Genomic DNA, 12,857 nt, shown 5'->3' with positions numbered 1-12,857 from the left:
GTGATGTCATCAGAGCATTTAATACGTTAGATAATTCGCTTGTTACATAATGTAAACACATTAGGCATGGCCAGCACCGCGACAGAACACAAGGTGATTATGTGACACAAGTGACTATTAAGTAAGCGATAGAGGTATGTAGACAACGAGCAGTACTCGTCCGTCGTCCGGGCTGCAGTTGCTCTCCTTGTCAGTGCCACAGTAGCCGGGCAGAACGGTACTGCAATTGTTTACTAACGGGAAATTGGAGTGGCATCTGGGATATAACGTCGTGTAGTCCGTTGAAAAACTATCAACGTTTCGGAGGAACATGTCGCCTCCATCTTCACTGTCGAAGAAAGAAGCTTGAAAGCAAACAGAGCAGTCCACTTGCCGGAAGCTCGGGTTTGTGTAAGAAACACGATGGAACTGCAAGGCAGATCGTGAGTTCTCGTTGGCCGCGTCAGAGAACAGAGTGAGCCAATAGGAGGCAACACAAGGGTAACAAGTGTTGGCCCTGAAAAGGGCCGCAAGTGCGGATCTGGGGAGGGGCGTGAATAGTGCACACGGCTGTTATCTAAAGGAGGGTAGCCGGGTAGGGTAAAGTTTTCTCCGTCCTTCATTAAGCATAACGCCTTGAAGACGTGTGGGGGAGTGGAGGTCTATCTCCAGGCATACTTAACCTCGGTACTTCATTGTCCTGAGTGGCAAACTTCACACCTATGTGCTCCTGTCGGAAATCGGACCCCAGTTCCTCAGTTGCCTCGTTCAGTGTACTGAAGGAGCCACCTCGATTCAGGCGTAGGTGGGGTTAGCATTGGAATGTGCTAGAGAAATAGGATGAGATATAGAGTGGACTCATCTGGCTCAGGATGGGAGCCATTGGCGGGCTCATATGAACACTCCTATTACCTTCCGGTTCCATGATATTCAGGGACTTCCTGACTCGCCGAGTTACTATCAACATTTTAAGAATGGCTGTGCCTGTAAGTGCGCGGGGTGGCGTAGCAGTAACACACTAGGCTAGTATTCAGGAGGTACTGAGTACGAATCTCGGCCAGGGCATGTACCATCCTGTTTTTTCGCGGTTTTCTTCAGTCCTTTTGGCCAAATGTCTGCTGGTACCTCGATTAGGCCACTTCTGTTTCCAAATGCTTTGCAGTTCATCATTCACTCTTCCATTCGACGCTACATAGTGCAGCATCGTTAAACAGCCGTCAAGAAAGAAGTGAAGAATGTGATGGCGGGACTGATGCACCGATACCGGTGGGGCCGCGGTGGCCCACTTGCACGGTGACCCCGATTGAGGGAACTGACTGCCTGCGGACGCTTTCGCCACGCAATATTTTGTTCACGTTTCCTGCTGAACGCGCGCCGCGAATGCTGATTTAAGCAGGATGAGTCAATGAAGAGAAACTTCACAGTGAATAACATTAACTGAGGATGAGAAGTAGGTTACTGACTCGCTGATGTAACGTCTGCACAGCCAGTTCAGTCCCGTATTCCTGTACAGCCGGGTGCGTTGCAGTCTTTAGACTTCACATCCCAGCCCGCCGACTGTACTTTGTGTTTCACGTAGTCCAACACCGGGATAGTACGTCGCATTAACCAGTGAAAGGCTGAATTTATTCTGAATAATATATAAGAATTCAGTCCGTACCTCACAGGAAACATTGCATCTCCGTTGCAAAGCCCAGCCGGTTAATGCTGTTTACAGAAACAGCCGCTAGTTATTTTGAGAACCGTACGGAATAAACAGATATACTCTGTGGGCAGAATACAGAGTATTGGCGTGTTAAAGAAAGTGGTAAATATACAGTTACCGCTGTGATTCATAGGGCTAATCCGTGACTCCTCCCGTTCGCATGGATGGAGTTAATTAATTTTTATGTTGGATTTGAGGTTCTCACGATGGGGACTATGAAGAGGGCGCTCTTCTGGGTTATAACACTGTGTAGTTCGGAGAGAGCCCGATGATTCGGATGAACATATTGCCTCCATCTTTAGGGTAAAAATATAAGCCAAACATGAAAATTGAAAGAAGCAGGCGACAAGGAGAGCTTCTCGTTTCTTGCTTGGCTTACTGTTCAGCTGTGAGGATGGGGGTGATATGTTCCTCCGAAACGTCGGCCCTTCCCTGAGTCACTGTACTGTACAGACTTTAACAGTGTTAATTACTGCCCGACATTATTGCTGCTGCAGACATTGGGGTCGTGGGTTATAGTCCCTCCCAGTGCAAGGCCGTACGTCAACTATTTGCTTCAGTATCTTCAAGTTCGGAGGGTTCCTTCTTACTCGAGCCCTTCTCCCTGCCTCTCTCACTTCGCAAAATTTCACGGCCCTGCATTAAGAGACACTATAATGGTTCCAACTCCGAAGTTCGCTCAGCCACTATGTTGCTATTTTTCCGGCAGAAATGTAACGTGAGATGTACTCTGTTCGTACACTGTTCGATGAAAATCCGTGTGCTGGCTTAGACGTGGTACACACAGACAAGAGCCTAATTGTATTTTTCTGTTTCAGAGAAGAGGGGGCATCTCTGTGGACAGGACGGACCAACATGCCATGTTCATTCAGATGGTTGGTGAGTAGACGAGATCACGACGACCGGGTAGTGTAAGTTGCCTGTCAAGGCCGCGCCATAGCTCAAGCGGTTAGTCGCTGGCTTCCCACCGCGGGTCTGGTCAAGTGGGATTTGTGGTGGACCAAGTGGCACTGGAGCAGGTTTTCTCCGAGTACTTCGGTTTCCCTTGCCAATCTTCATTCCACCAATTTCTCCACAATCACCCTCACCTATCATCTGGGGCTGGCACAATAGGCCAGAAGTGGCCGCAGTAAAAGGGACTTAAGTCTCACCCCACTAGCAATAAAAAAAAAGAGTTGCCTATCTGGAGTTTGTCGGCGTGTGATTCTTCTCACAAATGCACCTTAGTACCGCTGTCGCGGAATAGCTGACGTTTTCATGGCGGATACTTATATTCGGGAGGTGCCTGGTTCGAATCTTGGCCACGTAAATGCCGGGACGGTATGTCAGGCCACCATCCTGCCTGCCAAATCATTTTCAAAACGTCGTCCATCCGTCCGTCACCCTGCCATTCGACGCTAGATAGCCCAGTCACTGAGAGCGCCGTAAAATAGCCCTCAGAGAAACAGAGTCTGTGCTCGAGGTGGTGAAAGTGTGTATGGGGTGGGGTACACTGGCATATTTTACCAGCCCCGGACGATAGATGATGATTGTGAGCAGTTAGTAGAATGAGAATTGCCAGAAGAAACGGAAGAGCTCGAAGAGAACCTACCCTAGTGCCATTTTGTTCACCACAAATCCCATGTGACCTGACGTGGGATCGAACACGGGCCGCCGACGAGTAAGCGCCTGAGCTGTGGCACTGCCCGAGACAATGAGCTGGTTCGAAACGTCGGTGTCCGTGTACCGGAGCTGTCTATTCACTCTCTGCAAATTGATGTGGAAAGCCTGCCCGGCGCAATGCAGCTGAGCTTAGCTTGACCCGCATCTCGCGATTTTCTCAAAGCTTTTGGTAGCTTAGGCCACACGGGCATTTTTGTTTTTGTCGTCCGTGCGCTGACGTAAAATGATGGACATAGGCCAAATGACAGCGGCCAGTGTGATTCATTTCCTACTGCAGCAATAAACATATTCCGCGCAGACCGAGGTGGGTTCCGTGGATAAAGTTTCTTTGTTTGCACTTCTGCGCAGAAGACAAAAAAGACGAAAGAAAATGCAAGCTCCTTCCTCCAATTTCTGAAAGTTTATAAAGCGGAAAAGTAGCCGGGGTAGCTCTGTCTCTATAGCGACTCGGCTGCCGGCTGGACGACCTGGGAATCAGGGTTACATTCCAGGCAGGTGTAAGAAATTTCCTCTACTCCGCAGCGTAGAGACGGGCTCCTATACAGTGGCTACCTGGGGCCCTTGCCCCCGGGGTATAGCTTCTGAGGCGTGAATCTGACCAATCATCTCCATCTAATGCCGAATGATGGATCTGTGCCTCCACTCGCCATACCCCTTCACGGGATAGTCCTCAATTAATTAGACACAGGGATAATTTCATCCCTTTTTGTAGAATGGAAATCACATGTGCAGTCAGGCTTGGTTATGATGTCATCCAAGAGATCGGCGTAATTACGTCATTACAAGCAGTGTCCTGTTTGCCGTTGAAGGGGATGATTCAGATTTCAGCACCATTTTGTACAGCAGTGGAATTCATTTTAAATGTAGACTGGACATTACAGTATGTACAAAAATGATAACGTAAGATACATACTTATTCGTTGTAGTCCAGAAGGAAAGAGACCACTGGGAAGGCCAAGACGTAGGTGGGTGGACAATATTAAAATGGATCTTAGAGATATAGGATGGGATGGTATGTATTGGATTGATCTGGCTCAGGATAGGGACCAGTGGAGGGCTCTTGTGAACGCGGTAATGAACCTTCGGCTTCCATAAAATGCTGGGAAATTCTTGAGTAGCTGCAGAATTGGCGGCTCCTCCAGAAGGGCTGAGCTCCATGAGTAAGTAAGTAAGTCTGCCTTTTTGTCACTGAAGCTACTTTTCCATATGTTTTCTGAGCGTGTTGAGAAGTTAGAGTACTCTAGGCCACTCTATATTGTCGTTGACACAGAGCGCACGATAAAGTCCCGTTAAGTTTTCTGTCCATGCAAAGAATCAGGGTGGACTGCTTAGTCCATGTATGTCTCCGAGAGAGGCAGAAACGCGTGTGTTGTACCAGTCAATGTTAGACACTATCCAGGTTCGACTGTACTTCATGCTCAACTCGAGAGGCGCCGTGGAAAGTTTATAGCTGTCTGTGATAGTCTTCACAGCGGTCAACAGGTTTGCCGCGCGGCGCAGACTGTTGTGGCGTCGATCCGGGGCTCCGTGCGGCCAGTGCTGCAGACCTTGACTGCGGCGCACGTTTTTAAACACGTACGTCGGCCCACGCGCCTTCGTCTCTGCGAGTTGTCTTCTCCGCCGTTCAGTTTTACGTCCGTTTATGGACGGCAGAAAATCCTCACGTGGTCCTGTCCTAAGATTGGGGGGGGGACATACCATCCGCCTTCAGCGCCCAGACAGACGGTACTCAGATGTCATAACGCAAATGCCACACACACACACACACACACACTCACTGTGAACGTTTTCATGTATTTACATTCTCGTCCGTTTTCAAAACCAAATTTTATCCCAATTGAAATATAGTGGTAACTATACGTACCACTCTCTTTAACATTAAAATGAACTGGATTTTTCCAAATAGTGTGTCTTATGATTCTCACGGTATTTATGTACACAGCATTAACCGGTTGGTCTATGTATTGCAGATTCAGTATGTTTTCTGTGAGGGAAATATTATTTAAGGGTTCCGTAATACAGAACTGTATTTCTGTAGCTGTATGGTTTCTTGCTCAAAATACAAGTGGTGATGCAAACGTAGCAAGGACGGCGAGATGATGCTATAAGAAAGAACTCTGGTGATGTGTACACGCCAACTGGTGCTGTTAGGGTAGCGAACTGTAGATGTAGGGTCGACATGTAGGTTTGACAGCGAGGCCTAGGAATACAGTCAGTATTTTGATGAGGAATTGGGTTCAACATGTCCTTTAGGAATTACATTTGTTTATATACTTGTAGCTTATTTGCCGACGCTAACAGCAACCTCCGTGCAAGGAAGCGAACCAGACGTAATCCAGGATATCATTCCGGAATTTTCCCGGAGGAATTGAAGAAACCACAGAAATCCTCAGTGTCGGGGCCGAGAATCAGACCAGTTACAAGTCAGCAATATGACAGCTTGAACCAGTTTGCTCGGTTGCCCGGACGACGACTTGGGGAAATAAGTAGTGAGGATGGGAGGTGGATTTAACTGACTCAGGATCGTGTCTAATGGGGACTTTCATATTAGCTGTGTTGAACCTTCGGGTTATATTTGGCGTAGTATTTTAGAATGCTAAAAATGGCAACTGGACTGTTTATGAGTTCTTTAACTAGTCGCCAAAGTTAACAGTGACCAGCCGGCTCCGCTGCCCTGCACAGTGTTGAGCGGATGATCGGACTGACGGCTGACGCGTTCTCACGGCCCGTATCAAGTGCGGCCACCTGCTGCTTCCGTGAATAATGGAAACATCCGACACTGTACAGACTTTACACTGAAAGGGTCATTAAATAACGCATGAAAAATAAAACGATAGCATGATTACACGTGATATGCTATTCACTTGTCGAGGATAAAATCTCACACCGCAGCCATTTTATTTCTCTTTGTAGGTCGGTTTGTCTTCGCTGTATCGATCAAGTTACGAAATGAAGATCACTGTTTTCTGGGGTGACGCCATGTGTTCGGTAGGTGACCAGAGTATTTTGATGGAATCTGCTTCCTCCATTGTCACCATCAACTGAAGATGGAGGCACCATGTTGCTCCGAAACATTAATGCCTTTTTATCATAACGGGCTGCATCTCGTTCCAGAAGACAGTGAATAATATATTTACCTTCCAGAGAACCACTGATGTCACAAGTCAGCGCGTGTACGCATTGGTCCCTGTTCTCTACGCATTTCTCATATTCAGTTCATTAAGGCAGTTTTGCTGTATTGAATTTTAAATTCCGGTGACCAAAACCTCCTTCTTTCTCCGGGTAGAGACTAGCTTTGTTTTCTGGCCCAGGGACTGATGGCTTCTGAAGAAACGTTCAGCTTCATGGAATTAGTTAGTTCCCGGGCAACCCTAACCAACCAGTCGCTCCTCCCCAGGGGTGACGCACTCTAGAAACCGCTGCTTTATGCGAACCACAGTACTGTAGCTGACAGGCGTGCCGCAGTCTGCTGGAAGGAGAACATGCGAAGTACACTGACGTGGGTACAAGAATGAGCGGGGAGCAGGACTGGTGTATACTCAGCGTTCGTCCTCTGAGGGAACATGCTGTCCAGTTCCATTCCCACAATCAGCCGTGCTGCGTCGGCAACTTGTTCGACACATTTGTTTGGCGTGTAGTCTTGCAGAGAGCTCCAGGCGCGGATGGGGCTGCTTGCGACACATTCTCTTCGTCCATCCGTGAACAGACGTTCATAGTTGCATGGCTCAGTCGATATAATGACTAGGCTATGTATCTGACTTCGAGGGATTCGATGTTCGATTCCCGACAGCAATAGGCATGTTCTTTTTCTCCAGAGCTGCCATACCGACTTCTGGGACTGTCCAGTCCAATATCCAGTCGATTAAAAAAGATCTCTTTCTCCAGTGGTAAAGCGGCTAGGGCGTGAAGCTATTCATTCACCTTTATTCCCTTTATTACTGTCGTGACGCTTTGTTAGACACAGGACCACTTTATCTTACCTCAGTAGTTGAGACGTGACCATCAAGGGTTAAACCTTATCTTACTGAGTGTCCTAAGACAGGAGGTTGTGGCCTATTTCAGACCACGGTCATTCTCCTTGAAATACCAAGGAAATCTTCGAGAAGCAAGCAGGAGAGGCCGAGATTCAAACTGGGTACTCTCTGTCACAGCTGAACCAGTCTGCTCTCTGCTACTTATGGATGGCACAGAGTTGGCGCACAAGACTGAACTGGGCTATCTACATAACATTACTACTCTCACGAGTAACAGCAAGAAGTTGCGCTGTACGCAGGCGCAGATCGTCTTTTGTTTCTCTCCGAAAGCTCACGTTTTGTACCCTTACCCAGCTGTTAAGATATTATTTGAAAAAGAATTTCCATGCTCGCAACGGGTTAATAAATATTCTCAAAAATAAAATGGCAGTAACGGACCCAGGAAGTTTACAGACATGTGTTTCTTAGATTTGTACACAGACCTATGTGCTATTCAGATTTATACACGGACTTCAACGTTTTCCAGATATGTGCACGGACTTCAATGTTTTTTCGGATTTGTGCACGGACTTCATTGTTTTTCAGATTTGTTTTGGATTTGTATACAGACTTCAATTTTTTTGGGGGGGAAATTTATACACAGACTTCATGTGTTCCAGATTTGTGCACGAACTTCAATATTTTTTTCGGATTTGTGCACGGACTTCATTGTTTTTCAGATTTGTTTTGGATTTGTATACAGACTTCAATTTTTTTGGGGGGGAAATTTATACACAGACTTCATGTGTTCCAGATTTGTGCACGAACTTCAATATTTTTTTCGGATTTGTGCACGGACTTCATTGTTTTTCAGATTTGTTTTGGATTTGTATACAGACTTCAATTTTTTTTGGGGGGGGGGGAATTTATACACAGACTTCATGTGTTCCAGATTTGTGCACGAACTTCAATGTTTTTCGGATTTGTACACAGACTTCGATGTATATCAATGACGCCCATTCAAAGATGCCATTATCAGCTGTTTTAATGAACATTACAAGAATAAGCAAGGAACTAATGTGGGAAAGAACTGAGACGGGAAGGGGGCGGGCAGGGGGCGGCATGTAACTAACACAAAGTGGGACTTGAGGTGCTCTCAGCAGTGAACGTGATGTTAGCAGCATGGCCTGGTCGGTACCTCCAGGGAAATATCCCTGGATATTCATCAGATGGGCTTTCAGTCCTACCAGGTGTGGAACCCCAATTTGTGGGTAGAAGTTAGGGAAAGAAGACAGAGAGAAAGACAGAAAGGGAATTAAAGCGCAAAGGCTGTTTTACGATAATGGCTGAGGATCCTTCGGACCCATTCGGATCCCCGTTTGTCATCATTGTCTCGCTGCTCACATCCGACGTCTTATATTTTGTCATTGAACTGCAGATGTTATGATGTCCCTTTTCGAGAAACGAGTTCGTGACGATCGATTCATACCGGTAAAACACTTTATATAACTGCGTGTGAGGAAATCCGGCAACCGCAAGGGGTTATTGTTATCTGTCGGTCGGTCCGGCGTGGCGGATGCTGATACTTAATCTGCATGGACACCGCAGTCACAGAGACATCTACAGGCACATAAAGCAATGCGACAGTGCTGTTGCCAACATGTATCTTTCACTCATGTTTTTGTCTTTCATGTTTCTCTGATTTTTAGCCTGTATTCTTTCTGAAGGAAAGAAAGTAGTCTATGAAATCAGCATGCTCGCAATATCCACCTTTTAATCACTCGAACCAGTGGACGGATTTTCATGAAATTTCGAATAAGCATTATACAATTCGAGGTCACCCCAATGCTATAATTTCTAATTTCCTACAATCAGTAATAATAACGTTGTGGACGTGTACTAGAGACAGCGGTGCCTCTTAATGTAGAGTCCTACAGCCTCGAGAAACATCCATCTGTTGTTACTGTAGCTTTCTGTACAATGGAAAACAGCGCATGACGCTGTATGAATTATACGTATGTCCTACATACAGGGTGTCCAAGGAGGAATGTGCAAAACTTCGGGAGGGTGTTTCTTATGTTAAAGTATGCCGATATAACCCAAAACACCTATGTCAAAAGTTGAACGGTTACGGAGATAATGGCCCGAGAAAAGTGTGATATTCTGGCGGGTCCACGCACTGTACCTGTCAGCTGAGACGTCTTATCTATGTTTGTCCTTGAGTGTGGTGATTCACACTAGCCGTAAGCTCATGCGCTACCTACATAGTACGTTGCGGCCGCGTGGTGAATGGTTGGTAATTAGTTGTGCGGAGTTGCTGAAATGCCTTTTGTGTTTTCACACGTGGAATATTGTGATATGCATTTTGTGTGTGAATTTTGCGGTGGCAATGCACGTGCTGCTGTTGAAGAATACTAAAGGCTTTTTCCCGATCGAAGGATTCCATCTCGAAGTGTATTTACGCGAATTCACCAGACATTGCGTGATACTGGTTCTCTTCCGAGTGTTCCTTTGCACTCTGAAAGGGAGGATGTACGAATGAGAAACACACGGGAGAACGTTCTTGNAGTGATGAGGCGTCTTTTACCCGGGACGGTGTAAATAATTTACGAAATGTGCATACGTGGTCCCATAATAATCCACATGAGATAATGGAAACGAAATTCCAAAAGAGATTTTCCGTGAATGTACGTTTAATACAGTTATATAGTCTGTTTATACCACTATGCGCAGTCAGCCATGTTACGTCAGCGCTTGCCAGTCATGTGTCATGTATAGTGCTTGGAAACCTAAGGACAATTATGACATGGCGAGCGAGTATTTTGTACTTCAATTTTATGGCTTCATGTCACTCACAAGTTAGTTTGATGTTACATACATTATTAACATTACAGAAACCACATATTCCTGCCAGTTTTAATATGTATTTTGTAATCAACAAGTGTGTAACACCGGTCAAAGTTTCACACTTTTCTGGCCATTATCTCCGTAACCGTTCAACTTTGGACATAGGTGTTTTGGGTTATATCGGCATACTTTAACACAAGGAACACCCTCCCGAATTTGGCACATTCCTCCTGGGACACCCTGTATATTGTCACGTGTTGGATATGTCACGCGACAAATAACTTCACGTGGGTCTCGGATTTAGCGAATCTTTATTGGACACTCACTCTCACACACTTTACAATTATCACCACTTGCATTGTCACTTGACTTCTGGCCCAATACTCCAATGCGACGTCTCAATCAACTATCCTTGGCCGTGGTTGGATCCCAACTATCTCTGGCGGCGGCTGTCCCAAGATTGTCCGTTCTCAATACTCCACTACTCAATCCTCTGTACGTCAAAGTCAAAGCCACATTGCGACTGACGGTCAGTCAGTCAGGAAGTCTTGGTGTCGAGCCCCATTTGGGGCTCATGACCAGATATTAATTATTATCGTTTGGCAGTTACGGTATTGTTTCTGTGGGGCGCCTTCTCTGTACGTGTCGTAAGCTCTGCTTATATAGGGGTTATGCGGACTGGATACCGGACACCATTCCTCAGGGCCCCGTTACCGCTGTTCAGCGATCCGTTGCTTCGGGAACGCACGGGTAACGTGTCTCGTCTCATCCGTTGTTACTCAACGACAGTTCGTTGCTACGATTTGTCGCTGCGGGAACTCCACAGTTTCCACGTATTCGTTGTCGTGGAAGTGTCCGTTCCGATTGTAACGGTTGTCGCGGTGATGGACGTAAGATAACTCGTCACAATATATATTTTGGAGCATGTGGCAGCGTAGTTAGTCGAAGCATTTCTGTCAGCATAACACTGTTTTCAGCAGATGGACTTACTGTTTAGGACATGTTTCGGCACATTTATGCCATCTTCAGATCCGATATTTACCGTATTTACGCATGTACAGGCCGCGTGCGTGTATAGGCCGCAGCACAATTTTCAGACAGAAATTATAGAAAAAATAATTTTCTTTGAGTATTATTTCAGGAGTAGAAATTATTCCGAAATGAATATGATTAAATGAAGTGTGATTTCGAATATTTCGAATATAAGCCGCACCCCAGTTTTCCTCTTGAATTTTTGGCAAAAAATGTGCGGCCTATACATGCGTAAATACGGTAATTACAATTATTGCAAATTTTACTTCGCTTAAATATTTACACGCAAGCCCAGCGGATCCACTGATGTGTCGTGCATTGGCGTTGCATGATGGTAACAATTTATGCAAGTTCATTTCTTTATCTTGTCTTGCGGGCAAGATGGTCTAGGGGTAACACTGTAGACTTGTATTCCTAAAGCTCCCGATTCGAACCTCGGCCGGGACACCGATTATCCTGACAAAGATTTCAGTGTTTTTACTCATACTCCCCAGACAGATGCTTGGATAGTACCTAGATTAGATCATGACCGCTTGCTTCCAAAATCCTTCCGAAGTCATCATTCACTAATCATCCAGTTGGCCGAAATAACTGCGGCGTAAAATAAATCACTCGCGGAAGGCCTGTTATTGCCAGAGCCGATGAAAATGCGATTGAAATCTGTTTACTAGATTCCAAGCTGAAGATGGCATGACCTCCGCTTCGTGCTCTTGTTAAGGAGCGTTTTGTTCTGACTGAAGTAGCAGCAGCACTAATAGCAGTGGACCCCTCACGCGACGCCGCATACAAATGGCTGAATTTGAGTTCTCGGTTCGCCAAGGCTGTGCACGTGGGTGGCCCAACCACTGCGCACGTTCTCAGCGGAGCAACTTGGCACGGATCCAGAAGGTATCCGGTTCGAATCTTGGTGGGCAAGCTTCGGAGCTGCAAGTTTTAGGCGGACTGGAAACGCTTTATGCTGATGACAGTGGCCGGCCGCGCGGGCTAAGGCATGAGCCGTCTTCGCCTGCTCGAACACTGGGATCCTGCGTTCAAATCCCACTCGAGGCATGGATGTCTGTGTGCGTTTATTCTGTTTGTGTTGTTCTGTGTGTAGGTAGCGGCCTTGCGACGAGCTGATCCCCCTTCCAAGGAGTCCTACCGACTGTGTGTGGATTAAGAAATTGAAGAAGCGGCCAAGGTCCATAAGGCCTGTAGAGCCATAGATAGATAGAGTGGATGTTTGCCGCCGTAAAACTAATCAGAAATACACTTATATTCCGGATGATAAGTACGTAACTCCATGGCTCGAGAAATTCAAATACTGTGGAAACAAGTTACAAATAACAATACAGGCAAGTGTTCACAGTAGCTCCTCGGCTTGCAGATTGCGTGTCCAGCAGCGCTTTGGAGTTATAATCTGGAGGTTCTTTGTTCGAACCTAGGTCTACAAGTCGGCTGCCCTGACTCGGATTTTTTCATGGGTTTTCTCAGTCTACTCAGACTAATGCCGGGATAGTAACTCAGGCCACGACCACTTCTTTGTAGATCGTTTCCAGTGTATCGTACGTAAGTTATCCTATTATTCGACGCTGTATATTCTGCGACGTTAAATGTTTCGAGAAAGAAACTCCAGGACACCGACTGTCCTGGCGGGTTTGCATCGTTCTCTCTAGACTGTCAAGCCAAATGCCGCGATA

General features: G+C 46.3%; 1 protein-coding gene across 5 annotated transcripts in view; it reads left to right on the top strand.

Annotated features, from left to right (window-relative positions):
- Positions 1-12,857, top strand: part of LOC111867414 — a 101,917-nt gene that overhangs the window by 49,527 nt on the left and 39,533 nt on the right. For all 5 annotated transcript variants that reach the window (XM_033752675.1, XM_033752676.1, XM_033752673.1 and 2 more), the window contains one exon: positions 2,503-2,563. In XM_033752675.1, coding sequence (XP_033608566.1) covers positions 2,503-2,563 — 61 coding nt within the window. The remainder of the gene's footprint in view (positions 1-2,502; positions 2,564-12,857) is intronic.

This window comes from Cryptotermes secundus, unplaced genomic scaffold, assembly GCF_002891405.2.
Source record: "Cryptotermes secundus unplaced genomic scaffold, Csec_1.0 scaffold423, whole genome shotgun sequence".
In the NCBI taxonomy this organism is placed as follows: Eukaryota; Metazoa; Arthropoda; class Insecta; order Blattodea; family Kalotermitidae; genus Cryptotermes; species Cryptotermes secundus.
The sequence above is the reverse complement of the archived record's forward strand: the minus strand, read 5'-3'. Positions and strand labels throughout refer to the sequence as shown.